Genomic DNA, 27,377 nt, shown 5'->3' on the forward strand with positions numbered 1-27,377 from the left:
GGGATTGACTATAATGGACTCAGGAGTCCACAAAGGGTATAATTTGCCACAGACTAGATAGAGTCCTTGAAGCATGGCATCCCTGTGTTAGTTTTGAGTGATAATTGTGAAACTTTCTGGCTTTCTGGGACTGTTCTGCCATGCTACAGGCTGGCCATCTACCTTCAGCTTACAGTCAATTTCGAGAAAAAGATTATTGACTACATTTTAGTATACTAAATCAAGTTACACACTTGATTCTCTATCTGTTAGTTTACACCAAATCACCTTAATTGGGGTTTGGGGATTCACCAAACATGTAATTTCTTGGCTTATTCCTACCTCCCAATTTGTGTGAATTCTACTAATAGATTCTCAGAAGGCAACCTTGTTTTATTCTAGTTATTTTTAGAAATGCCTCACCATCATCTTCACATATTGACTATAAAAGGTACAAAGGAGGTTAATAGAAAAGGGAGGAGGAATGGAAGCCATGAGATCAGAAGCTTTCAGGAAAAGTTCAAAGGTAATAGAGTACTGTGTATTAGTAGAAACCAAGCACCTACCTTTGACCACTCACTATGTTAAATGCCTACATGCATTATTCATGACACCCACAACATAAATCCCATTTTACAGATGAGAAAACTGAAGCTTAGAAAAATAAGTGAGTTGCTCTGGGTCGAAGCTTGCAAAGTTGAACATGACTAAGAAACAGTCATTTTATTAAGTTTGTGAGGTCTGGAGAAACTTTCAGGGTGGAAGCAAGAAAAATGAAGGTACAAATACCAAGTTTTTTTGCAGGAAATTTGTGAACAGAGGAAAAAAGATGAGAGCACAAAAAGCCAGACACTATGGGAGTCTAGAGTCTTTTTAAGTTTAGGCAGACCTAAACTTGTTCTCTAGGACATTCCCACTGAGTGTCAGGCACTTTTGCTAGGTAGGTGGGATTTGCAGACAGAAAGGCAACCGCAAAGTTGGGAGGCAAAGAGTTTAAGAGCACATAGCCTGAGACTTAGCCTGGGTTAAAATATGGGACATTTCCTTCCTTACTGTCTCAAACCTTGTTAAAAAAAATTTTTTTTAATGCCTGCTGCCAGAACTGGAAGATCAATTCTGATATAAAAAATAGGAAATAGTCTCCTCAGAAGCAATAGAAGATACGAATTTCTTTTGTAAGAGCTTACACTTTGTATCAGGATGTTTAGGTGTACAAAGTATGGGTTATTAGGTTCTTGTGGAATTAGCCTGGAAAATTAATACCATACATTAATACTCTTTCTATGGGTAGCTACTTTTGAGTATGAAACCACCACCTTACAAACTACTTTGTATGACTCAATCATTATGAGTTATTATTATTGCCCATATCTAGTTCTGGGGGAGTTAAGAGCAATATATTATGAACAGCTGTTACTAAAACCTAATACTCTACTTTCTTTTTCAAGTCACCCAGTAGCCAGCAGGCTGATTGATTGTTCTTTAAAAACAAAACAAAAAACCACTTTAATGTTTTGCTCTAAAATAACCAATGATTCTCTGAGACAAGTGGATGGACCTTACTTTCTTCCCCAGGGCTCCTTCCCCCTTTGCACCTACCAAGGAAAAACAAAGGAGACAATCCGAAACAATTAAAAGGATTTAAAAATTATTTACTCTTTACTTTAATTACAATAAATATTTGTCAATAATAAAATTAAACAATTTCAAATTAAAACCTACTGCATTACTTCTGGGTTTCACAGCAGCAGAAATAAACATATATCCAGTTGAAAGGATAAGGCTTCCAGAATCCAGTGGTTAAGATACAGTCAGGTCTTGATTATCTGGGCTAGCAGTGGGGAACAGTAATACTGATGATGTAAAACGTAACACAGAAATGCATAGCTGTACTCTATTGGTAAAATCTCAAATTATTTAAGACTTCACAACATTCCAGCTAAGGAATTTAAGCAAGCTGTGAAGCACGTTGCGCTAGATTTCCCCCCCCCAGTGAAACCCATGCATGGCTGCTCCCTCAAGTTGCCTTCTGGCCAGGAACTCGAGGCCCCATCGCTATTCAGGGCCAGACACTTCAAACCTGGTGGAAGCAGCCATCTTTTGCAAAAGCTGTCTTTCTGGCTTACACAATTCCTGGTGAAAGGGAAGTGGAAAGGGACATATTTCAAAGGCCTTTTTTGGGGACTGAGATGATCTGGATGTAGGAAAGACTGTTGCTCCAGATGAGGAGGGCTCACAGAGTTACGGACTACACGCAGATTAAGTCAACACGCAGGAACAGTCTAATTGGGACTTTCCATTTCGCTGATAATCAAGAATAGACTGCATGTGTATACTAATATATCATACACATATATCACAGAGAATATATGTGTACATATTAAATATGGGTATATACACACAATACACATAACCAGATAAATGTTACACTATTTGCTATGAACACAGCGAGTCCTAGACAGACCAATTACAAATACATTAAATTAAACTACTTGAAAGAGAAAATAAGATTGTGTGCTCTCTTTATCCTCCACTCTAATATAATCTACCTGTTGCAAACATATTTCAGTTGTTAACATGGTGGTGTTTCTAGGTACCTGAGAAGGAACAGGAATAGAATCATCCTTTTATTTCAGAATAATACTACAGAAAGCAAACTGCAACAGGACTACCCTAAACAACTCAATAATTGATTCAGCCATGATTCCTGCCACCTACCTTAGTCAGGGCATGAAACCTCACTCAGAAGAGTATCAATTTCTTTTCTACAATTGGCTACAAATGTAATCTCTTTACCTTAGATGGGAGGGGAGGGAAAAGAGGTGGGGGAGGACAGCAGGGAGTTTGCCCCTGACTTTTCCCTTACCCAGAAGAAACGCTACTTAAAAAAAAAAAGAGTAAAATTATTACATGTTTCTGGGTCTTTATCTCCTGAGTGGCTAGTAGGATACATTATCTAAACAAAATAACCACAAAAAATATTAATAGTGTGGGCAGTTTTCATTAGTAGTCATTAATCTCAAAAGTCTAATACTTAGTACCAGTAATTTAGATTTATAATGCAACCTTCATAGATCTTGCAAAATTAAAACAGTCTCCTCCAATAACCTGGTTAGTAACATCAAGTACTAACTAAGCATGTTCCTGGTGAAGAACTTATTCTTTAGAGATTAAAGTGTCTGTCAAGAACAGCAGAATCTAGAATTCACGGTGAATTGTGTATGCTTTAACGAAAAAAGATCTAATTTTAATTGTTACCCATAGAAACTACTAAAGAGAAGACTCTAGCCAAGAGTCATAAGGCCACCACAGCACTTAGCCACTCCTTGTGTCTTCAATATCATCTCTAATTTCAATGTAGTATTAGGTCCAATTTACATGCTTTAAAAATAGCACCACTCTGATTTGATTTAGCCTGACTTTCTAAGAATGATTCTATGAAGACTAAAACAATGGGAATGGTCTTTGGAAGACCCGACAATCCTTCTGTTGTGTCCAAAGGGACCTTCCTAGAGAGACAAGCCCTTGTTAAAATATTCTAAATCAGTCCCTGTGCCACGTTCCATTTCAGGGAACCTGGTCTTTCTGATCAAATGCAACCCAACTCCTCTTCGCTCAGGCCACCTGTGAGAGGGCTACAAATGGCAAAACTTCTTTTGCTACCATAAATATTAGCTCATTTAAGATCTGTCTACATAAAGGGCAGTTTCCTGCTTAAAAATGATCAGCTAGAAATCATCAGAGAAACGCAAATTAAAACCACAATGAGATATCACCTCACACCAGTAAGGATCGCCACCATCCAAAAGACAAACAACAACAAATGTTGGAGAGGTTGTGGAGAAACGGGAACCCTCCTACACTGCTGGTGGGAATGTAAATTAGTTCAACCATTGTGGAAAGCAGTATGGAGGTTCCTCAAAATGCTCAAAATAGAAATACCATTTGACCCAGGAATTCCACTTCTAGGAATTTTCCCTAAGAATGCAGCAGCCCAGTTTGAGAAAGACAGGTGCACCCTTATGTTTATCGCAGCACTATTTACAATAGCCAAGAAATGGAAGCAACCTAAATGTCCATCAGTAGATGAATGGATAAAGAAGATGTGGTACATATACACAATGGAATACTATTGTCATAAGAAGAAAACAAATCCTACCATTTGCAACAACATGGATGGAGCTACAGGGTATTATGCTCAGTGAAATAAGCCAGGCAGAGAAAGACAAGTACCAAACGATTTCACTCATATGTGGAGTATAAGAAGAAAAACTGAAGGAACAAAACAGCAGCAGAATCACAGAACCCAAGAATGGACTAACAGTTACCAAAGGGAAAGGGACTGATGAGGATGGGTGGGAAGGGAGGGATAAGGGCAGGGAAAAAGAAAGGGGGCATTACGATTAGCATGTATAATGTTGGGGGGGGCACAGGGAGGGCTGTACAACACAGACATGACAAGTAGTGATTCTACAGCATCTTACTATGCTGATGGACAGTGACTGTAATGGGGTTTGTGGGGGGGACTTGGTGAAGGGGGAGCCTAGTAGATTAATGATAACCAAAAAAAAAAAAAAACCAATCAGCTAGATTACTATCTGTTGCATATTTGCTTATGAAAGACAAAACATATTACTAGCGTGCAAGATAAAAAGTAAGACTGTTTATTTTGCACTGTAGAAACTGGAAATGAATTAGACAATAAAGCCAATTGCCATGGCCCCACACAGGCAAGTAAACATACTGCCACTTTCTGTGGAAGTTAGACAACCATGATTTACCATATACCTAAAGTAACTTCCTAACAGTATGTCAGTCATTTGTACCACTGTCAAAAGATGAAGAGCAAACTATACAAATTATATGGGTTACATAATTAATAAAGGAAAATCAGAAATTTACTTAAGCTTCCTAAAATGTACAAAGCATCACACTTTCAAGTTTCACAGTGATTAATTTAACACCATTTTACTTTTAAAACTGTTACTTAAAATGTGTATGTCAAAGTGCTTCAAATGCAGCATACTAGTTAAAATTCTTCCTGGAAGGTTCTAGTACTGGCAGCTAACTTGGTAAGGTTATTCACCCACAGGGTGTTCAAGAAAGGGCATGCTGCCTCACAAAGACACCTCATAGGACAAAGAAAATTCTAGTCTGACTTCATTCACAAACTTCCCATAGAATGCCCAATTAAGTTCAGAACTGAGGTCAGAGACAAAGGCCAAGCTGCACACAGGATTTAACAAAGATTTCTATATGTTTTTGGTTTATTTGGGGACCCAAAGTCAAACGTTTTAGCCCATCAGGTTTACTTTGTTCCCTCTGCCATGTTTCCAGTCCTTGACTAGTCCATCAATCTAAGGCAATCAAGGGGACCTGAATGTGGCAAGATCTAAGGGTAATAAAGCAAGTTGGCATCTCTGTACTAGGAAACCCAGTCTGTCAAAAGGAAACCCAGGTGATGAAGACAAAGCGTTACAAATAGGCTTCTACTTAAAATACAAAGGGGGAAAAAGTACCTTTGATTCAAACACTTTCAGATTACCTTTTTATTCTCCAGTGGTTATAGAATCAGTCTGCTTTGGAAAGCAAAGTACATTCCAAATGCTTTTTGACTGACTACAAAATAAACTTAATTCTTTGAAAACTGAACACGGGAAATTTTCAAATTCACATTTGAATCTGGAATTATTGAAGGAGTGACAATTTAAGTCGTGGCAATTTTGAACTGTGCACTGCACTAAGACATTGCGCTCTAAGGGCAGTAAGCATTGAGGTGATCCTTTCTTCCCTTTAGAGTGGACACCACACCTGCTTTTGCCTTTTCGTCTTCCCCCGGTGTCTGCCCTTCAGGCCACAATCAATACTCTTGGTATCTATTTAGAATTTGGGCAACTCTAGACAAACCCGCCTCTTCTCAATACCTCTATATTAACATAAATGACATGTTGGGGGCAGTACTATAACATTTTAGACCATCATCAGCACTGAACTTTCTTTTTAAAATAAGAATTAAAAGTATTTTAACCATGCTATTACTAAAATGCCAAGGAAGACTAGTTAGTTTTCTACTTGGAAGTTACTCAATTACCCTTAAGAGTGAAACCCATAACTACAACTATTATGCATTAAAGGATGAATGATGATGTAAATTGTGGCAACTTAAAACTGTGTAGTGCACTAAGATCATGAATGTTTAAAGGATCACAAAGGCAGCATTAACATACTCTATTCAGGTATTTTTAGATTATTTTCTAACCCAGGCCCCCCTTCAATTATAGGCTAATTATTTTTTGACAAGCATGAAGGAAGTTTTTCACTCCATAACATGAAAAGAAACTTTACAGGTCTAGGTAACTTTGATCGGCAGAAATACAAAGCAAACCTCTGGCCTGGCTAAGGCACTCAATTCTGAAATATACAGACAACATGCATGTATGACCAACCATCCATTGCTTCCCAAAAGGCAGCTCAGTGTATGCTATGAGAAAGGCAGGGGTGTGAGCTCACCCCACGATATCATGCATAAGCCTGAAATATCTTTTATACTTTGGAAATGTTATGATAATTAGTATGACATAAATGCATAGAGCTATTTGTAATTAAGTCCTTCTTCAACTGCTGTATCACTACATCACAAATGGGGGCTTTCAAGATGGCAGACTAAACCAAAATTGAGAGTCAGCAGTCACCAAAGATTCATAAGTCCACAGTATTCCGAGACAGTTAATTACTCAGTTTCACTTTTACCTCCTTGATGACCACCTTTCCTTCATCTAACAATGACATAATTTTTTACCACCATAGGGAAATATGTCGTGAAGAATAGGCACAAAACAATTTTCAAATAGATGCAACAGAAAGAGAATAGAAACACACTTTGAGGTTAAACAGCCCCCAAATTATAGGACATGACCCTATGCCTAAAGTAAAGAGTTACTTGTTTTTACTATACAGTACAAGGTGAAGAAAGCCTATGATCCAAAGTCATTTTATAAATATTTATCATTTCTTTATATAATACAGATTTATCTCATTCTCATACATAAGGTCAACAGAACAGTAAAATGATTAGTTTAAAATCCTTAAAACAAAGTTTTGTTCCCAACCCAAATTAACACTTTATCCAATTTTACAGGTGACAGAGAACAAGGCATACAAAAAATAGTTACTGTCTCTTAATTCATTCATTCTCTGACCTCCATGATGGCAATCTATTAACAAACATGGAATCACTACGCACATTTCCTTGCATCAATTTCCCATCTATTTTCAGTGTTCATTTTTGTCTCAAAGTGTCCAAATATATCTAAACCTTTACAACAATTTTAAAAAATGAGTATAGAACTATGAGTTAGCTCCTTGACTCAATGCTAATAAACTGGATGACAATGATTAGAACTTACACATTAAAAAACAAGTATTAATTACAGTTATTTTTACACAGCAGCAGACTGAAATTCAACAAATACATTATAATTAAATTTAATGATGGTCACATTCATAGATAAATAATGGTTATGAATGTAATTACATATCAACATAGTGGTGTGTATTTTATCCAAGTGCAATCCATCCAAAAAAGGGGAGTTTAAGACACACTCTTCATTCAAGCACAAACTCCACTCAGTGGAAAATAAAAGAAAATCAGCAAGTAAATTTCACCACCACCAACTAAATGCAAAGTCAAAAAAAAAAAAGAATACCCATATTTGTGAAAAGGTGTGATCTATAAAACAACCACATTAGAGTAAAAGGGATTTTTAAGTCTGTAAGTAAACTTCAAAAACTACACCAAGTCATAAAGGGAGTATGTAACTCAGTAAGGCATGTATATAAAAAATTCTCTTCCAGTGGGGAAGTGGGCAAGTTGGAGAACAGAGAATTTCTCTCTACTTCTTTATCCTACATGAAATAAAAACCACAGTACTCTCTCCTCCTCAAAAAAAGAGAGGGGAAGAGAGAGCAGAAGAATAAACTAGATCAGAAAACTAATTTCATAGTGAGATTCATAGTAATAATTTCTCGGTGAGGTTCATGAGATTCCTAACTCCAAAGGCAAATTCTCTTACAAGGAAGTTTATCTGCATTCCTCACAAGTAATTATCATAAAACTGGAACTGTCACATGCATTCAGATCATAATAATTCACAGGCACCAAAAATCTCAGCAACTTGCAGTTATGGGTGGGAAATGCCACATTTAAACAATGAACCATGCCAGTGGGTAAGCTACACTTAGAATCCATTCTCTACTAAAGTCTCCATAGAATATTTTTCTTTAAAAGAAAATTAAACCATTTATCAAGATCTGTTCGATAACAGAGAGCAAGAATACTAGAGAATTTAAATATATATATTAGCTCTCTTAGCACATGAGGACAAAAGGCATTTCCATGGGAAAGAGAAACCAGTATTTGGCAACTGTATGTTGTTCTGTAATCATTTGGCATCTCATGCTGGAGGTGACTTGCTCTTTTCTTTCCCCTACATTAGATCTGGGCTATTGTCAGCTTCCACAGCTAACGACCTACTACTACGTACCAAATCTGAAAACACTGTGGTTTGCTGAATGTTATCACTGTTCCTAAGCCAATTTTAGGGTTTTAAAAATAAAAACAAAGCATCTTTAACTCTGTATGAACCAAAACATTACGGACTTATGGACCTAAAATCACTAGGAACATTTTGCTGTCCAATGTACATTATGCTAAATCAAAATGTCACATGGTTATAAAAAATAGAATAAGCTGGAAGTTAGTAGGTCCAAAATTCCACAAGGTCAAATCATGTGTGTTATTCCTGCTATCCAAGTACCACATGCACTGAGTTCCCATGTCTGTTAAGCAGATCACTTTAGTTCAATGGTGATGGTTGAAATAGTTACAAGCATCTTATTTACAGTACTTCTTTCTGTAGATTACAGGCCAATATTCTTTTCTTCCATTCCTAGTCAATCTGAGTTTGGTTTCCTCAATGAGAAGGGGTAAATCTGAAAATGGCTGCTCAGCTGCTTTACCTATGGAAAACAAGAACATGAGGCGGTGACAATGTGTACTTGTTTTTTAAAAGCACACAGAACTCAATCTCTGGAGACAATGTACAGACACAGCAAAAATCAGAAATAATGAAGAGGTTTTTTTTCTCAATGAGGATAACTATAGAGCTAGATGGCTCTATGAAAGTACTAGAGTTACCCTGGGACAGTTAGGACTTGAACCTGGGTTTGCCTGACTCCCAAATCTAGTCTTTCCAGGACCCTGCAGACCACCCAGATTCACATCCAAAATTATTGAAAAATTATAGGGTTAATTGACTCATAATATTTCATAGACCAAATGTTTGCATATATAGATTTGATTTCAGCTTCTCCTAACACTTCTAGGTAATCAGTCCTAATCCTGATGAAACTGTGCAAAAGTAGATCTCTAAATTTTGGGAAGTTTCAGCCATATTAGTTAGAGTATCCCTAGTGGGTAAGAAAGACCGTATTATGTGCCAGTTAGCAAATATTGTCTATTTGGTATTTCTTATTCCTATTCTTATTCTTTTTTTTAAATTAAGGTATCATTGATATACACTCTTAGGAAGGTTTCACAAGAAAAACTGTGGTTGCTACTTTCACCCATATGATCAAGTCCCTCCCCCGACCCCATTGCAGTCACTGTCCATCAGTGTAGTAAAGTGCCACAGAATCACTACTTGTTTTCTCTGTGCTACACTGTCTTGCCCATGATCCCCCCATACACCATGTGAACTAATAGTAATACCCCTCAATCACCTTCTCTCTCCTTCCCCACCTGCCCTCCCCGACCCCTCCCCTTTGTTAACCACTAGTCCCTTCTTGGAGTCTATGAGTCTGCTGATATTTTGTTCCTTCAGTTTTGCTTCATTGTTACACTCCACAAATGAGGGAAATCATTTGGCACTTCTCTCTCTGTCTGGCTTATTTCACTGAGCATGTCCTCCAGCTTCATCCATGTTGTTGCAAATGGTAGGATTTCTTTCTTTCTTATGGCTGAATAGTGTATGTACCACTTCTTCTTCATCCATTCATCTATTGATGGACACTTAGGTTGCTTCTATATCTTGGCTATTGTAAATAGTGCTGCAGTAAACATAGGGGTGCGTATGCCTTTTTGACTCTGAGATCTTGCTTTCTTTGGGCAAATTCCTAGGAGTGAAATTCCCAAGTCAAATGGTATTTCTACTTTTAAATTTTTGAGGAACCTCCATATTGCTTTCCACAATGGTTGAACTAGTTTACAATCCCACCAGCAGTGTAGGAGGGTTCCCCTTTCTCCACATCCTCACTAGCATTTGTTGTTCCTAATCTTTTCGATGTTGTTCATCCTAACTGGTGTGAGGTGATATCTCATTGTTGTTTTAACTTGCATTTCCTTGATCATTAGGGATGTGGAGCATCTTTTCATGTGCCTGTTGGCCATCTGAATTTCTTCTTTAGAGAACTGTCTGTTTATATCTTCTACCCATTTTTTAATTAGGTTATTTGCTTTTTGGGTGTTGAGGAGTGTGAGTTCTTTATACATTTTGGATTCCTATTCTTATTCTTATTATTTGTATTTCAACAGTTCAAGTGATGTGTGGCCTAGCAAGTTTTACCTTCTGATCAGAAGTTGTAGAAGTGGTTAAGAGTACAAAGACAGAAAAAAGGATGTTCCTGGGGTTTCTTTAATGAACTTATATTTATTTTCCAAATTTTTAATAATGAAAATGTACCATCTTTAGAATTTAAAAATGTGTTTTGGTTTGGTGTATGGATGGATTTCTAAGGATATGCTGCTGAAGGGTTATAATAAATTGAAACAATTATGAAAGGCACTGGCAACTGTCTACTTCATGCATATGACTGATGACATGTCAGGGTCAAGACCTAAGAGTGTGGATGTAAAGCACATAGTGTTAAATGTGCACAGATAAAAATATAAAGATTATGTCTTCGTGTCACAACTCATAGATTTATCATGGTTTTTGTTTTTCATCTGTTTTGTTCCAACAAATGTAGGCTACTTTGGGGACAATATTAAGGGAAAAAAATCTAAGTTTAATAATATATGCAAGGTATGAAGTTATCATCAAGCATGACAGGTGTCTTCATTTTAAAAATATGTATGACATACAGAAGCAAAGACATTTTGTTTCTCAAATTGATTCACAGCAGGGTTCCTTTCAAAATAAGCATACCAAATACAAATATTTTAAGGGCCATAAAAATGTGAGTAGCCTTTTATATAACCCCACAGCTATGAAATTATCCTCAGAAAATAAAGCAAATGAAAGAAAAAAAATTATTCCTGAGGTTGTTCACTCCAACTTAATGATAATGGTGAAAATTTGTAAACAACCTAAATGATTAACTGGGTCATGATTAAGTAAACTGAGTAATTATTAATCTCTGCTGGAACACTGTACAGCAATTAAAAGTTGTAATTATGAGACCATGCTAAAATATAAGATAATTAGAAAAGAATGCTAAATGGTGAGGAAGAAAATGCTTTGCATGGTTCTGATTTTCACTTTAATTATATCTATCTTAAGTCCATTTGTCCTGAAACTAGTCTCCTATTTTACAATATTATGGCTTGCAAAATATTCTTAAATTCATTCTCTTCTATACTTTCCCTTATAAATATGCCCCTAAAAGGGCACCAAAATTATCAATATAAGATGGTCACAGGGATGGTAGTACAGCATGGAGAATGTAGCCAGTGATTCTGTAACATCTTCCTATGTTGACAGACAGTACTGCAAAAGTCAGTGAAGATTTAATAGTATGGGTAACTGTGAAAATACTGTTATATACTTGAAACGAATAAGATTGTATATCAATGATACTTCAATAAAAAAAAAAATGCCCCTAAAGTTGAAGAAGCAATATAGAAACAGATAATCAACAAATGGGATTATTTGGTTCCATATACTCAAAAGCACAAAAGAGTTTACAATTCTATTCACCAAGAAAATGGTTCACATTCCTACCCACTTAAAAACAAGAATTCCCCATAAAAATTACCCAGCTTTTAAATTGTTTGTAGTTCCTATAGTTATTAGAGAAATAATATCTAAAATTACACACCTAGATGTTATCCAAAACTCTCCCAGCTATTGTAATAAGCCACTTTCTTTTGAAATTTTCCCTTGTCTCCTTTCCACTATTTGTAAGAACCAAATGGAACCAATTTTGCCCCAGATTACTCACCACTCGCACTCCATAATGGACATGGGCCAGAGTGAAAGCAGTTGTTAACGTATAGAGGAGAATGCTCTCAAGGTTAGAGGCTACTCCTAAGTTTACCACCACGACAACCAAGAAGAGAGGAACCAGCAACCAGTTCAAAGTTGGGCACCGGGTACTGCTCATTTGACAAACAATCAGTTGACACTTGAAGTTAGTTTAAAAAAAAGAATGAAGATTTAATTAGCAAAGCACTTCCAAAACTAGTCACTCCAACATTCAAAGAGCATTCAATTACTTGAGCCAACACGTTCACATTCCACTATTAAGTTCAGTAGTTCTCAACTGCTCAGGAGCCCAAATGAACCTCTGCCCCCACCTCCAAACCCATGGCTCTCAGCGTGTGTCTGAGATACAGGATGATAATTTAATAATGATGCTATAAATGGCACTGTCCCACTGACTAACAGTTTCGATAAAAGAAATTTCTGCCAATTTTAAGATTCTATGATCATCTGAAAAAAAATTTCAAAGCAGCCCCCCACAACTGAACTTCATGGTGATGCAGAGATGCTACCACCAATTCAGTCGTATTACCACAGGAAAGGCCTCTCTGGCTCCCTTTACTTTCAACATCTTACTCAAATATTGTGTATTCTTTCAAAAATATTTTCATACCATGTATTAGTGTTTTCAGATTTTTAAACCCTGTGAAATCAGTACAACTCAGTATATTAAACACATTAATGCACAAGCTCAGTGGCTAAGTTACATAATAAAACTTACTGAGGACCTGGCCTGAGCTAGAGCATGGGCTTCCTGGCCATCAGAACTATCGGGATCTTTTCTCAACTCCTCCTGATCTTTCCCTCTGTCTGACCTCTTGCTGGGCCACAGGAGAGAAAGGGATTTTTAAAAATATATTGTATTTATTACAAAGATTTTAATCTACGTTAATTTAAAAATCAGTTGATTTTTAAAAATGTGTATATGGTATATGCTTATGTGTGTGTTTTCTTGCTCTCAAAAACCCCTTTCAAGCTCCCTAAACTAATCAGGAGATCTGGAGCCATTTTGGCCACACTGTTAATAAGAGCGTCTGAAGGGAATTACTCCATGAATTCTTCAGCAGGCAACCAAAACAAAAAATTTAAGTATGCCGTGGTTCCAAAGTACTACTGTAGTCTCCAACTCCTATTGGTTTTAAAGGAAATGAAATAATTTTCAGCAGGTTCTGTCTTGAGGTTTTTAATTGTTCTTTCAAATTTCTGATGTAAAATATCTTTAAATTAAAACCTGCTTATTATAAGGTTTTTCAAATTATCAAATTCTGTCACAAGTTTCCATATATATATATAATGATTTTTCAAAGAAAAAAAATCTTACTGTGCTGTTGGCAAAAGCTGTTCCAACCATGAAGTAGAATACTCTAGGATGTATCTCTAAAATATTTGAAGGTGACTGGAGGATCCATGCTGTAGACAAAATGAATAGCAAACATGGAGAAAAGAAGGGAACCATAGCTTCATAGACTGAACTGTGTTTCAAGGTGTTATTTTTATAGCTTCTGAAAAAAAAATCAAGTAATACAAAGAATATTATTATATATAAAACCTACATTATATTTCTATTTTGTACTTTTCAAAGTACTTTCACACTTATTCTCTTATTTTATGCTCATAATAATCTCATGGGATAGGGAAAACCAATATTATTAATCCCATTTTACAAACAGGTTAAGTGAAGATGTGAGAATTTAAATTTAGATAACTTGCTACGAAGAGGCAGGGCCAGGACTAGAACTGAAGTCTTCAGACCTCTATTCTCATTTTTTCCTCTGGACTAAAAAGATGACTAAAACTTGGTCTTTGTTCTATGAGACTATATTCTTAACAGAGAAAATAAAATGAACACAAATACTAGAAGAGTACCTGTAGTGCTATTACGGTACAAAGTAACATAGAACTTCAGAGTGAAAGACTGAACTGAGATGGCCCACAGTGTATGTGTGTCTCTGGGCACACAGGTAGTACTCCAATACATGCTCACTCACCTGGACAGAAATCCAAATTCTACCTCTGGTTCTGCCACTGGTTATATGACCTTGGGCAAGATATTGCCCAATCAGAACCTCATTTTTAGATGATGAGGAGGAAATGACTCAAATAATCTCTAAAGCTTTGAGGACTTTAAATTTCATGGCTTCTACCAATGACTGCCAGCTGCCATAAATAGGAAAGATGCAAAGAACTGGGCTTGACATGGATAGGATTCTGCAAGACAGATCGGAGAGCTGAAGGATGAAGTGGGAAGTACCAGAAAGTGGTAGAGGAAACAGCAGTCAAGAGTGCGAACAAAATTATTGAGAAGGGAAAGAGCAAAATATATCCAAAGTCACATAAGTAAATTCAGTGTGGCTGAGCAAAGGGGGAGGAATGCACAGAGCAGAGAAATGAAAACACCACCTAGGCAACTCTCGTCCCTACCCCCGCCCTACTCCACAGACAGGAATTTCTATATAGTACTATAGGAGCAGTCAGCATAAGTCCAGGGTCTGTTCCTAAGCCATGTAAGTTCAGAAAGTTTATGCTCATGCTAACTAAACTTACACGTATCAATTTATAAAAACTTATAATCAATTTATAAAAACAACATAAGCCATGGTGAAGGGGGGAGCCTAGTAAACATAATGTTCTTCATGTAATTATAGATTAATGCTACCAAAATTTAAGAAATTAAAAAAAATTAAACAGCAGAAGAAACTAAAAAAAAAAAGTAAGCCAATCAATATTAATATTCAAAGAGAACATGTTCCCTCCTGATTCATTCACAAAAAAAATGACAAATTAGAAGACTGTTTGGTGAGCACAAAACCACAACAAAAGAACTAGTCATTTTGTGCTATGATGAAATTGACTTAACAAGCCTCCATAAATACCCTAAATTATCCTAACCTCATTCTAGATTCAAAATACAAGTTTCATGACCTTTTCAAAATGTCCAGATTCCAAAGAAAAAAAGATCCTAAAATTCATCTAAATAACAATGTCTAAGACTTTCTAAATATTTCTTTCCCAATTAAAAAATAAAATGCTTACCTGAAAAAGTTTAATAAACTCATTGGAAGAGTCACACATAATGCACAACCTAAAGAGAAGAATATTTATTTAAATTCTTATTCAAGAGTGATTTCTATAATAATCAAATACATACAAAATATGTAGTATTTTTAGACTCAATAATTTTCTGGTTCAGGTTTACCTCTGTAATGAAATTAAATACATTTCTGAACATTTACAATGGGAACAGCGGCAGTACAGTTTCCTAGATTCAGAGCAGAGATGAGCCACACTGGGCTTGAATTTGAATCTCAGCTGTGCCACCAATTGGTTATGTGACTTCAGGCAAATTAACCTTTCAGTGCCTCTGTTTCCTCTTTTATAAAATACAGATGATAGTATTAACCCCATAGGATTCTGAGAATTAAATGAGTTGTTAACATAAAGATGCCTAGAACAGTACCTGGAACATGGTAAATTGGAGAAGTTTGAGTTTTTGGAAGAAAGGATGTTTGGTGGATCCTACTGCTTCTAGTTAACACTTATTTTTATCTCCCCAGAACTCTTAATTTCCTCCCACCCCCATCACCCGTACACTAGTTCTTTTCCCTCAAACCTGAAAAAAAGGCCTTCCCAAGAAAACCTACCATCACGTCTCACTGTCTACACAACTGTGCCATTTCCTATTAATTGCCAAACTTTTCTGTTGTTTCCAATTCCTCAACACTCTTTTCCATTCTGCCTCCCCTTTACAGAAATTGTACTCTTGAAATTTACCAAGTTTTCCTAATAATCAAATTCAGTATTTCTTCATTCCTGACTTCTAAGTAAAATGACTGTTGACTGCTCTCCAATTGCAAGCCTTTCCTCCCTTTGCCTACGTGATCCCACAACACCAGGGCTTCTGCGAGCTCTCCAACCACTGGATCTGGCAACTCTGCCTCCTGCCTATTCCTAACTGGGCACTTGCCTGTGCTTCCACATTCCCTCAGAGAATCTTCCCTTACAGCCCTAACTCCAAGCTTTCTACAGATGCCTCCAAAATCTAGTAAAGTGCTCCTGAGCAAGTTGGATAATCTCTCTGAGTTTCAGATTTCACAGCTGTACGATGAGGACGGGTTAAATAACTTTATAGTGTTGCTTTCACCTTTAAAATTCTCTGATTCCATGATCTATGAGATGTAAATTCCTGATTTTTTCTTTCAAATCCCAAATCATACATGTGGTAACTTCCTCTACGTTCATTTGGATATTTCATTGTCACTCAACATATTAGCCCTAGTTTGTCTACTTTGGACTCCCAGTGACTATACTTGGCTTTGTGGGTGGTTGATCTAACTGTGACCTTAAGGATCAAAGATAAAAGGGCGTTCCTTCAAAACAGGACCCTAAGACATTTTGCTAAAAACAGATGAAAAGACTGGAACCCACCAAACACAAATCTCATCTCAAAAGATGAATCACTCTGCTACTTCCAAGCCAACTGGAACAAAGTTCCCTGAGTAGAGTATCTTAGAGGGAAAGGAAGGAGAAGACAAGCTTATGTCCTCAGTGTCCTCAAAAAATGTTAGCAGCTTACTCCATATCATGCTGGGAAGCACTGGTAGGGAGCCAGGGTTAAATGAATTAACCCAGGAGCTCTTGGAGCTCTCAAGTGTTGGAAACAGGTTGAAAGAAACTTGCAAAGATTGTTACCAAGAGTATTTTCAGTTTAAAACATCCTAAAATAGTTTTAAGTACAGCAAGCATGTAGAAACCTGGGCTCTATACAGGTTACCAGAGAGAATCACTCACTGCATCGTTCTTCTATTTCTTCTCTAAACAGCACTTAATGTACTTTTTGTGAAGCGTATTTAGTTGGTGACTTAAATATTTGTCTCTTAAACTCTTTGTGATGATAGTGACAGCACCCACACGTTTGCAGACCTGTTTTTCTACTGCCATACGAGGGCCCAGACTTCATAATATAGGAAACTTAACAGCTAGAGAAAAATGAGAGTAGAATTCATTTCAACAAGTCTTGAGCAGAATAAACAGCAAGGATAACATGGTCACAAATTTCTAGGTTCATTTATTAAATAAGAACTTCAATTAAAACCACCAAGACAAAATCACTTTAAGAAAAGTAAAAAAGACAATGAACAAGAGGGAAATTGTCATATATAGCAAACAAAGGGTCAATATACCTAATTTATGAAGAACTTCCAAAGAAAAAAGGAAATAGTTAATCCAACAGCAAAAATTGGCTAGAGATACAGAGTATACAGAAGAAACACAAACGGCTCTCAAACACCAGAAAAGTTCATTTATAGTAAGAGAAATAAATTTAAACTATACTATACATGTGTATCACTTCTTACCTATCAGATTGGTAAAAATCCAAAAGTTTGACAACACACTATACTCGTTAAACTGTAAATAAACAAGCATTTTCATGCACAGTTGGTGGTTATTCAAAATCATGTATGATACAAAAGGGAATATGGGAATATTTAGTGAAATTGCATACATCTGTCCTTTCCTAGCAATTCTACTTCGAGAGATGTCTTCCAAAATACCATGGCAAAAGTATGAAAAGATATCTATATGTACAATATATTCACTGCAGCAATTTGTGTAGCAGCAAAAGACAGGAAATAACCCAAATTCCACCAGTAGGAGGCTACTAGAATAAACTATGGTACAGGCATGTACCATGAACTATGAAGTAATAGGCAGCTGTAAGAAGGAATGAGGAGGATCCTTATAGATCACTATAAAGTGATCATCAGCATATATTATTAAGCGGAAAACAAAAGCAAGTATAGTTAAATATGTAGAGTATGCTACCATTTACCCATGAAAGGGGGTCACACACACACACACATTAGGAAAGAAATAAAAGATAAACCAATAAATTAAAAACTAAAAATAGTTAACTGAGTGAAGAGAGGATTAGGGTAGTGATAGAATCTAGACTTCTTTGAACATATCTTGTTTTATATACAGATTTGACTTGGTAATCATGTAAAATAGTCACATAACTATAAAGGAAAAATACATTTTTAAAGAGAAAGTAATCTTTAAAAACCAAAAGTAAAATGAAATAAACTTAAATGTATACATTCACAGTTTATAGCATTAACCACAGTGTTGACTTTAAAATATAGTAACTCAAGTGGGCATTTCTAGTGGTATAAACAGTAAGGACAAATGCAACAAATACAAAATCTTAAAACAATTTTCAGTGATCATATTGTTATTCTTTTTGCTACTGTATTCTGGGACTGTTCTATGGAATAAAGCAAATGAGTAATTACTTTGTATCACTGAAAACAAAGACTTTTGTCAGAATTTAAAGGAGACACAAATATAAGATCAATGAGATTAACTAAAAAAACCTGTATCATTAAATTTGATTTAGAATTATCAGTTCAAATTCATGAGGTATTTTATCAAAAAAGACAAATTTTATTCCCCTAAGCTATCCATTGAATGAATGGACTCCTAGGCAGTGATCAATGTCTGTTAATACCAACAGGTGAAGAGCTGATGCAGAACTTTGTTCACAGATGGCACAGACATCTAATACCTCAACCCTCTGATCACAGCTAGTATCACCAAGAGACAATTAGATACTATGTGCCCCTAATGTGATGCAACAGCAAGTACCATCACCTAATAAGTATTATTGCCAAAAAAGAAAATCAAGCTTTCTATCTAGCCAAATTTATAAATCTAAAAAAATCTACGGATTAAGGTACATGAAAAGAAAGAGGCAGAGGAACATGTTAAATGACACAAGAATGCAATCAGCAAAATGTGGAATGCAAGGCCAAATAACTCACTTTCTTCAACGAATACATTGCAAAGAAAAAAAGGGGGTAAACCTTTGTAAATTAAGAGACAAAGAGATGTAAAAGATCTATCAACCAAATTCAATGTATAAGCCCTAGTTGGTGGTTATATAAACACAACAATTATAAAAGGACATGTGAGACCATTATGGAAATCTGAAAAATGACTAGATATTTCATATTAGGGAATTACTGTTCATTTGTTTGGTGTAGTTATAGTATTAAAATACATTTTTTAAAACAGGAATCCACATCACTTAGAAATACACAATGATGTATTTATTCATGAAATGAAATGATGCCTGAGATTTGCTTCAAAATAGTCCAAAAGAAGAAGGATGTCTGGTAATGGTGGCATAATGAAGTATAGCAATTCCCCTCACAAGTATTAAAAAGCAGACAATATTAAAAACAAGTACCTAAAGGCACAAGAAAATAATCAAAGGCAGGCAGAAACTTGAGAAACATGCACACTTGATACACTGAGGAGTAACTCCAACTTTATGGCTTCTTTGCCTGTCCCTTGTCCCACCCCAGATGGTGGAAAGCTACAGTCTTCCTTACCAGCTTGAGGAGGCAGATTACAGAATTTAGAGCAGCAGAGAAACTGGAAATTTAAGGGGTGGGAGATATTTTAGAAGAGAGAGAGAGATAAACTAGGGCTGAGATTCAAAATCTGAGTACAAACTCTGCCCAAATCCCTGGCTGGCTGCTAAACTAAATAGGCAAACAGGAGACCCTAAGAAGCACGGTAAAAAAGCAGAAACTAGAGGAAGCACTGTTCTTGAAAGACAGAGGTGCTCTTGGTGAGATCTGTGCATCTGCTATGCCTTTCATTAAGTATATTTTCAGCCTGCTCTCAGCTTGAGCTACAGGAAGCAGAAGTCTTCCTGGCTTAAGGAGTCAGAAGGCAGAATACAGCAGCTGCGGGCAGAGCCAACTGAAAATTCAGGGGAAAACCCTGGAAACAAGGAAACCAAAGAGAAGATGATCACCAAAATCTCAGAATCAACTTTGTCCAAATCTTTCAGCCAACTATTAAACTTACATAGACACAATGGAGACACCCCAAAGAACCAGGCTGAAAAAACAGCAGCAGCTGAAAATATTTGAAGAGATATCAGTTACTGCACATCACGAGGGAAAAAGATTTCTCAGTCTGAACAAAAGCAAAAAACCCTCAGAAAAACAATACCGATTCTAAGGTCTCTACAAACATTTCTAATTTCTACAACAACTCCTGAATATGCAAAGAAATAGAAAAAAAAGCAGTCAATAGAAACTGACTCTAGATGGGCTCAGATTTTGGATTTGGCAGACAGACTTTAAAACAGTCATTTTAAATATAGTCAAGGAACCAAAGGAAAATAGAATGATACTGAATGACCAAACAGGGAATCTCAACAGAGAAATGTAAAGTATAAAAAGAACCAAATGGAAATTCTAGAGCTGAAAAGTAAAATAACTTAAATGACAGGTCCCATGAAAGATTCACTACATGAGCTCAACAGCAGATTGGAAATTACAGAAGAAAAAAAGCAGTAAACTTAAAGAAAAATAGAGACTACATACTAATCAAAGAGTAAAGAAAAATCAATAGAGCATCATAAAATTACCTGTAAGACAACATCAAGTGAAGCAGTCTAACATACATATAAGGAGAGGAAGGACAGAAAAAATATATCTGAAGAAATAAACTGTGGCTGAAAACTTCCCACATTTAGTAAAAAATATTAATTTACAGATCTAATAAGCTCAACAAGTATCAATAAGGACAAACACAAAGAAAATCACACCTAGGTACATCATAGTCAAACTTCTGAAAGCTAAAGATTAAAAAAGAGAATCAGCAGTAAGAAAAATGACACATTGCATACAGAGTTACAATGACATGAGCTGACTTAGAAACAATGGATTAAAGATGGTATCAGAGTGACATGCTCAAAATGCTGAAAGGAAAAAAAAAGGCAAAATCAAGACACTGTCACAAAAACAAATTCAGAGAATACGTTGCTACCAGGCCTGCACTACAAGAAATTCTAAAGGAAATCCTTCAGACTTCTGAGCAAAAACACCATCTGGAAAGCCAGGTATACAGAAAGGAATGAAGTACAGCAGAAATGGTGAATAAGTGGGTAAGTAAAAAAACTATACATTGTAATATAACACAGGGGTTAGAGAGTAGGGATACATGTGAAACAAGACTGGCACTCATACTGAGAACTGTTGAAACTGAGTGACAGTACATAGAGACTTATTATATAAAAATAGAAAGACTAGAAAGAAAATAGATGTTTAAATTTTTTCATAATAAAAAGAGAAAAAAAAATGAGAGGGGAAACTCTGCTTTCTATCATGGTGGCCAGTGTATTGTACCTCAAGAAGGCAACCTTCTATAGCGGCGAACAGGAGCTACTCTGCTTCCCACCAACCTTTTCTTTCCCTCTCTGATCAACTTACAGCTCTAGTGTACCTCAGCCACCCCAACCCCAGCACCACCAATTCTATCAGCAGAAACCAGATAGCTTTAGCCCCAAAGCCCTTTCATCTCTTTGCATCTGCTCAAACCTAGTATTGGAAAAGCTGCTTTATTTGTAGTTTTGTTTCAGAGGGAAGAATTCAGATAAACTTATACATTACAAAGAAGATTATGTGCCTATTAAAGTACTGACTTAACATTCAAAAAATACCTCATATACCAGAGGATTCCATCTTATCTTTAAATTTAACATTTAAATGTAAAATTTAGCAATCTGCCATAGGGAAAAGTTGCTTAATTCAAAAGATCACTATGTGGTGGAGTGAAAAACAGCCCTTCCAAGGTAAAGAATTTACAATGAATACAGGTACCCAAAAATGAACATTTGATAGACTATAGTGGGGTTCCTAAAGTATCTGTAGTCGAGACACAGAAAAAGGCCTACACCCACTCCTTTCCTGAAAGCCTGTGCCTAATGCTTGTACCATCTTCTCAGTTGTTTCTAAGCCTTACCCAATTCCCATTCTATTACCAACTGACAGAGAGCAGGTTATTATTTAGTTAAAGCGCAATAGCCAACAAGTATGCTTTTTTACTTCTAAGCCTTAGTGCCATTCCAGGGTCCCCAAAATAACAACCCTGGTTCCTCTCCTCTGCCACTTTCCATAGAAAACATTCTCCCCCATTAAATCAATTATCCTGCAGATATCCTCTTTGGCTAAAACCAAAAGGGAAAAACTACCACAATCAAAAATCTTTCCCTAGCATTCTATGGCATACCAAGGAGGGTATCTGAGAGGAACAGAGGCTCAATATTTGGAGTGGATACATTATAAAGTCATCTATGTTTCATCTATTCTATTTCCTACAAACTAATAATCTTCAACTTTGAGATAAGTATGAAACCTATACCAAATGTCCACCTAATAATCATGGATCCTCCAATATAGTCTAGATTAATTTATAAGGTTTGTATGATTTTGGTATTTCCTTTGGATTAGAAATAGCTTGGTGAAAAGCAAGAAAAACAAAACAAAGAAACGTTATTTTCCTTAATGGTTTGGTTGAAATCCTATAGGGCTGTCGGGGTGTTCTGTTTGCTGGAGAGCATGGGGGAGGGGGAGGGGTGTTGTTGCTTGTTATAATCAAATATCGGCTTTGATAACAAAGTGATGTTAAAACAGGCTTCAACATGGAGCTTCTTACCAATAATCATTGCAGTGAATAGGTCTCTATATAAGAAATTAAACAGGAAAGGTTCATACCAGGCCTCAACTCCCACAATCGAAGTCACTATGTAGACAAGAGAAATAGTCTGGAAGGAAAATGCACACAAAAGCACACAGAGGCATTAACAGCTGGAAAGATCCAGGAGTCAATAACGCTTTATGCAGCATAAGTCTAGTAAACAGTTTTAGTAAAAGCAAGAAGTATGCTTAACTTTAATACTGTGGCAAGTCTTCTTGCCTTTAAAAAATTTTTTTTTCAACCAACAATGCCATAGAATAACTAACTTTCAGACAATGCAAGCAACTGGCCATGATTCAGAACACTTTAAGGCACTTCATAAACTGGTTAAGCCATAAGATGACCCAATTTGCCCACCCAACCACTTTCTTCAAACATACTCCAATTTCTGATTACTTACTGGAGCTTTAGGTGCAAATGGGCAAAAATGGCAACACAAAAAGCAGGGATTCAAAGGCAGGGAGAGTTAATAGCAAGCCTATTAAGTAAGAAAAAACAAATCTCTACTCACTGAAAAGTTGGCAACCAAGACAAAAAGCCAACAATTTAATCATATGGTTCTATCCTTTACAAAATCAACAGTTCAAATGGTTATTTAGTAACATTAATAAACCGTTTGTTGATATAATTGCATTGTGATTATGTTTTTTAAAAAGAGCTCTTACCATTTAGAGGTACATAGTAAATTATCACACAGTATCAGGAATTTTCTTTAAAATAGTTGGGAGAGGGGGTGAGGAAGGGTATTCATGAAACTAGACTGGTCATGTGTTAACTGCTGAAACTAATAGGTATACAAGGGTTCACTATACTATTCTCTATACTTGTGTGGATTATAAGAATCTTAGAATAAACTAGGTTTGAAATTTTCCAGTAACAAGTAAAAATAATATAAAATGGGAAACTTTTTAAAAGCATGTATCAGTTCTAACCAAAAAAAACATAAGGGCAATAAAAAAGGAGTAACAAAAACTCATGGCAATGTTGAAAATTTCAGACAAACATATACTTACCACTTGGCTAATGTCATATCCCCATGGCAGGAAAAGAATCCCTGTGTTATACTTTTCCCAGTGAGACAGGATGAAAGAAAACAAAACTACCCATAGCAGGAGATAAAGAACAAAAACACTGACACCAGATGGTCCTCGTCCAAAGATGGAATACACAGTTACAACAAAGTAAACACATGACCAACTATCCAGGCCATGGTCAAAAAGCTCCCCTAAGGGGGTGCTGGAATTGGTTCTCCGGGCTTGCTTTCCATCCACACCATCTGCAACAAAAACACATTTCCAAAAGAAAAGGTCAGCATGGAAAAAGCTCAGTATGGACACCGTCTTCTTTAGTAAACTGGAAACAAAACAGAACAAAACAAAACAAATCAGCATATCATAAGAATGTTAAACTGAAGTATAGCTATCATCTGCTACTATAAAAATCCAATACAATTCAAAGGCCTCAGAAATAAAATCCACAGTTTCTCAAAGTTTAATCTAAAATTTTTAATGTTTTATCACACTGAGTATTATCAATTTCAGATCTGAGGAAGCATTTTTGTTGGACTCATAATTCTTCCAAATCTGTTTTTTTTTATTTTGTTTGTTTTAAAGTATAATTGATGTCCAGTATTACCTTAGTTTCAGGTGTACAACATAGTGATTTGACATTTGCATGGATTGTAAAATGGTCACCACAGTAAGTCTAGTTACCATCTGTCACATTACAAATACAATATTACTGACTCTATTTCCCCTGAGTTGTTCCTAGCCACAAATTCTCAGGGCTCCAGAGACTATTCAATAGTTATTCACTACAATTTAACCACTCCTTGCTCTAGGATCCAAAAACACTCTGTAGTTCAGTTACAACACCTATATCATCTTGCTTGATATTCCTCACTTTTTTACAGATGTACCACCTCCACAATTTTAAGTCTTGCAGAAAAGGTTTTAAAGGACAAGAAGCCCATCTCCAAAATTTCCCATCTGGGACAGAAATAAGGTAGTCCAAAAAATGAGCAAGGCTGACAGAAAAATACTGAGTGCAATTTTAGATGCTGAAACTGAAGTGTGGGCAGGTTAGCCACATGGTAATGTCAAGTAACTCAAACTAAGCATACTTATTAGCAACTTGGAAGATAGATATGAACTAGATAGGAACACAGGGGTTGTCTCAACAGTGTTATTAAGAATTAAGATTACCAGAGGAATGAGAAAAAGAAAGCTAACAATAAAGCACAGTGGAACACCTTCATAAATGTTCAGAAAAAGAGGAGATGTGGAAGAAAGAGGGAGAGAGAATAGTAAAATCTAGTTAAAAAGGAAGAAGAATTTGAATTATAAAAATTTCCCCCCCCAAAATAGTTTTATTTACCGAGTGCATCAGAATTAGGCTAACTGTAAAGATTCAGATTTGTGGGATTAAAAATTTCTTATAATTAACTGTGTTTATCTTGCTCACCACAGTATATCCCCAGTGCTAGTTTAGTTTGTGGCAAAGAGCCCTTTAAAAATATTGTTTAAGTAATGAAAGGATGACTCCCAAACTCCTGGCCAAATACTACAGGATCTGTTACAAAGGGCTGGGAACTTTAGTGCCTGCAAGTAGCTAAAATACTGCCTAAGAGTCTTTTCTCATTATTTGCTGGTTTCATTTCCTATTGTCAGTGTAACTCCTGTGTTGTTATTACAAGTACTGAATTCATGAACTAGGTATTAATTAGATTTTATACACCTTCTCCTTAAACCTATTCCAGCTCTACAAGACTGGGGTCTAGATATGTTTCAGAATGCTTTTTTTTTTTAAGAAAAGTAATTCAGGGTATATGCCATATATTATGTGGGGAGGGAGGGGAACCAGAAGGACCCAGAGCAGCACCCTGTGATCAAACACATTAATACTGCTGCAGCAAAATGTAAGAATAGTCACAGGAGTAGAATAAACAAAGATTATAAATTGCCTCATGTTAGTTTAAGGCAGGTTTTGCAACAAATAGTTCATATTACGTCAGGATTTTTGCCAGAACTGTGGGCCTGAAACAGGTAGATGGTACAATAAAGAGGCTCTGATGACATGCTGTTAAAAGCCAAGGGCACAGGCCACCCTCACCTTTTCCCTATTCCTCTCACATTCCTTGGCAACTAAATCCTATAACAGAATTTCGAAACTTGCTCATCTTTAATAACAAATGCACATAAGCCTCTGCCTAAATATTTAACTTTGGCTAAACTTTTACTTAGTTCTCCTAGACTTCATTCTCTCTCTTCCCCAAACCTGCAGCTCTGGTCATCCACCATGTCAGCATTTTATACTGGCTTAATGAGTACAAGTTTTTTTATTTTATACATGTACCAGATTTACTGGCTTAATGAGTACAGTCATTTTTATCTGAAGAGGTCTAGGCAACTTCATGTCTAGTCTGCTAGAGATAGGGCCTGCTATTTTACAATCATTTAAAAACTACATACTGAGTGCCTACTATGTGTTAGGCAATGTTCTAAACACTGGGTACACAAAACAAAGTATCCACCCCCAAGGAACTTATATTTGAGAGCAGACAGACAGCAAACAAGTCGGCCATGTGGTTTTAAGGACAGTGGAGAGAAATAAAGCAGGGAAGGAGAAGAGGAGAATGTAGAACAGGCCATGTCGAAAATCCCAATGAAAAGCATTCTTGATAGAATAGAAAGTATGGCCTAACACAGTAGACTTCCCTGACCCCTCCCTCCACCAAATATGAATTTATCACTTCCTTATTTGTTCTCCCACTGTGCTCTATTATAGCATCTCCCTTGTACTCTGCAATTATTTGATACGTTAGTGTTTTTCCCTGAACTTAAAGCAAAAATAATGTCTTATTCCAGAGGTTGGCAAATATTTTTTATAGAGGGCCAAATAGCAAAAAGTTTAGAAACTGTGGGCCATATGTTCTCTGTTGCAACTTCTCAATTTTATCTTGCTGCAGGAAAGCAGCCACAGGCAGAATGTAAAGAAGGAACATAGTTTTGTTCCAATAAAATGTTACTTTACAAAAATAGGCAATGGGGACAGATTTGACCTCCGAGTGGTAGTTTGCCAACTCGTACCTTACACTCTTTCAATTTCTAGCAGTGAATGGCAAAATTTTTCAGAGAAACTCAGACACATATTTATCAAGATGAACTGGATATTAATAAACCCTAATTAAAATGAATTGAGAATAGGAGAAAATGCTAATTTAATGGGTGGCAATCCTTGCTGACAGATTCACCAGCCACTGACCAAAATGAGTATTTGCTGATTTCTTACCTAGAGTATAGGCTGTGAAGTTGAGGATGCCCACTATGATCCAAACCCAATCAGGTACATGCTTGTGACCTGGTGCTGCAAAAGAAAGCAACTCGTATCAGGAACTCTGACAAAACCAAAGAAGTAACTGCCCAACCCCTCATAAACAACAGGCACTTATTTTGAGCTTTAATCATAACTCAAGACCATTCATGTTTACTTGAAAATTATTTATGTGCCTAAAATGAAAAATGCTTTGGAATTTAAAACTGCTTGTGTCTAGTCCAATTCTCATTGTTACTATTTATACTA

At 36.3% G+C, this 27,377-nt stretch overlaps 1 protein-coding gene across 1 annotated transcript in view; it reads right to left on the reverse strand.

Moving 5' to 3' along the window:
- Window positions 1–4,622: 4,622 nt before the first annotated feature.
- The window catches only part of SELENOI (selenoprotein I), a 43,072-nt gene continuing 20,317 nt past the window's right edge, over window positions 4,623–27,377 (reverse strand). The window contains exons 4-10 of the mRNA XM_017661792.3: window positions 27,087–27,161; window positions 23,810–24,072; window positions 22,755–22,863; window positions 15,273–15,321; window positions 13,561–13,741; window positions 12,199–12,381; window positions 4,623–8,997 (exon numbers count right to left, since the gene is read on the reverse strand). Of these exons, the coding sequence (XP_017517281.1) occupies window positions 8,899–8,997; window positions 12,199–12,381; window positions 13,561–13,741; window positions 15,273–15,321; window positions 22,755–22,863; window positions 23,810–24,072; window positions 27,087–27,161 (959 nt within the window). The 3' untranslated portion in view covers window positions 4,623–8,898. The remainder of the gene's footprint in view (window positions 8,998–12,198; window positions 12,382–13,560; window positions 13,742–15,272; window positions 15,322–22,754; window positions 22,864–23,809; window positions 24,073–27,086; window positions 27,162–27,377) is intronic.

Source organism: Manis javanica, chromosome 1 (assembly GCF_040802235.1).
Source record: "Manis javanica isolate MJ-LG chromosome 1, MJ_LKY, whole genome shotgun sequence".
In the NCBI taxonomy this organism is placed as follows: domain Eukaryota; kingdom Metazoa; phylum Chordata; class Mammalia; order Pholidota; family Manidae; genus Manis; species Manis javanica.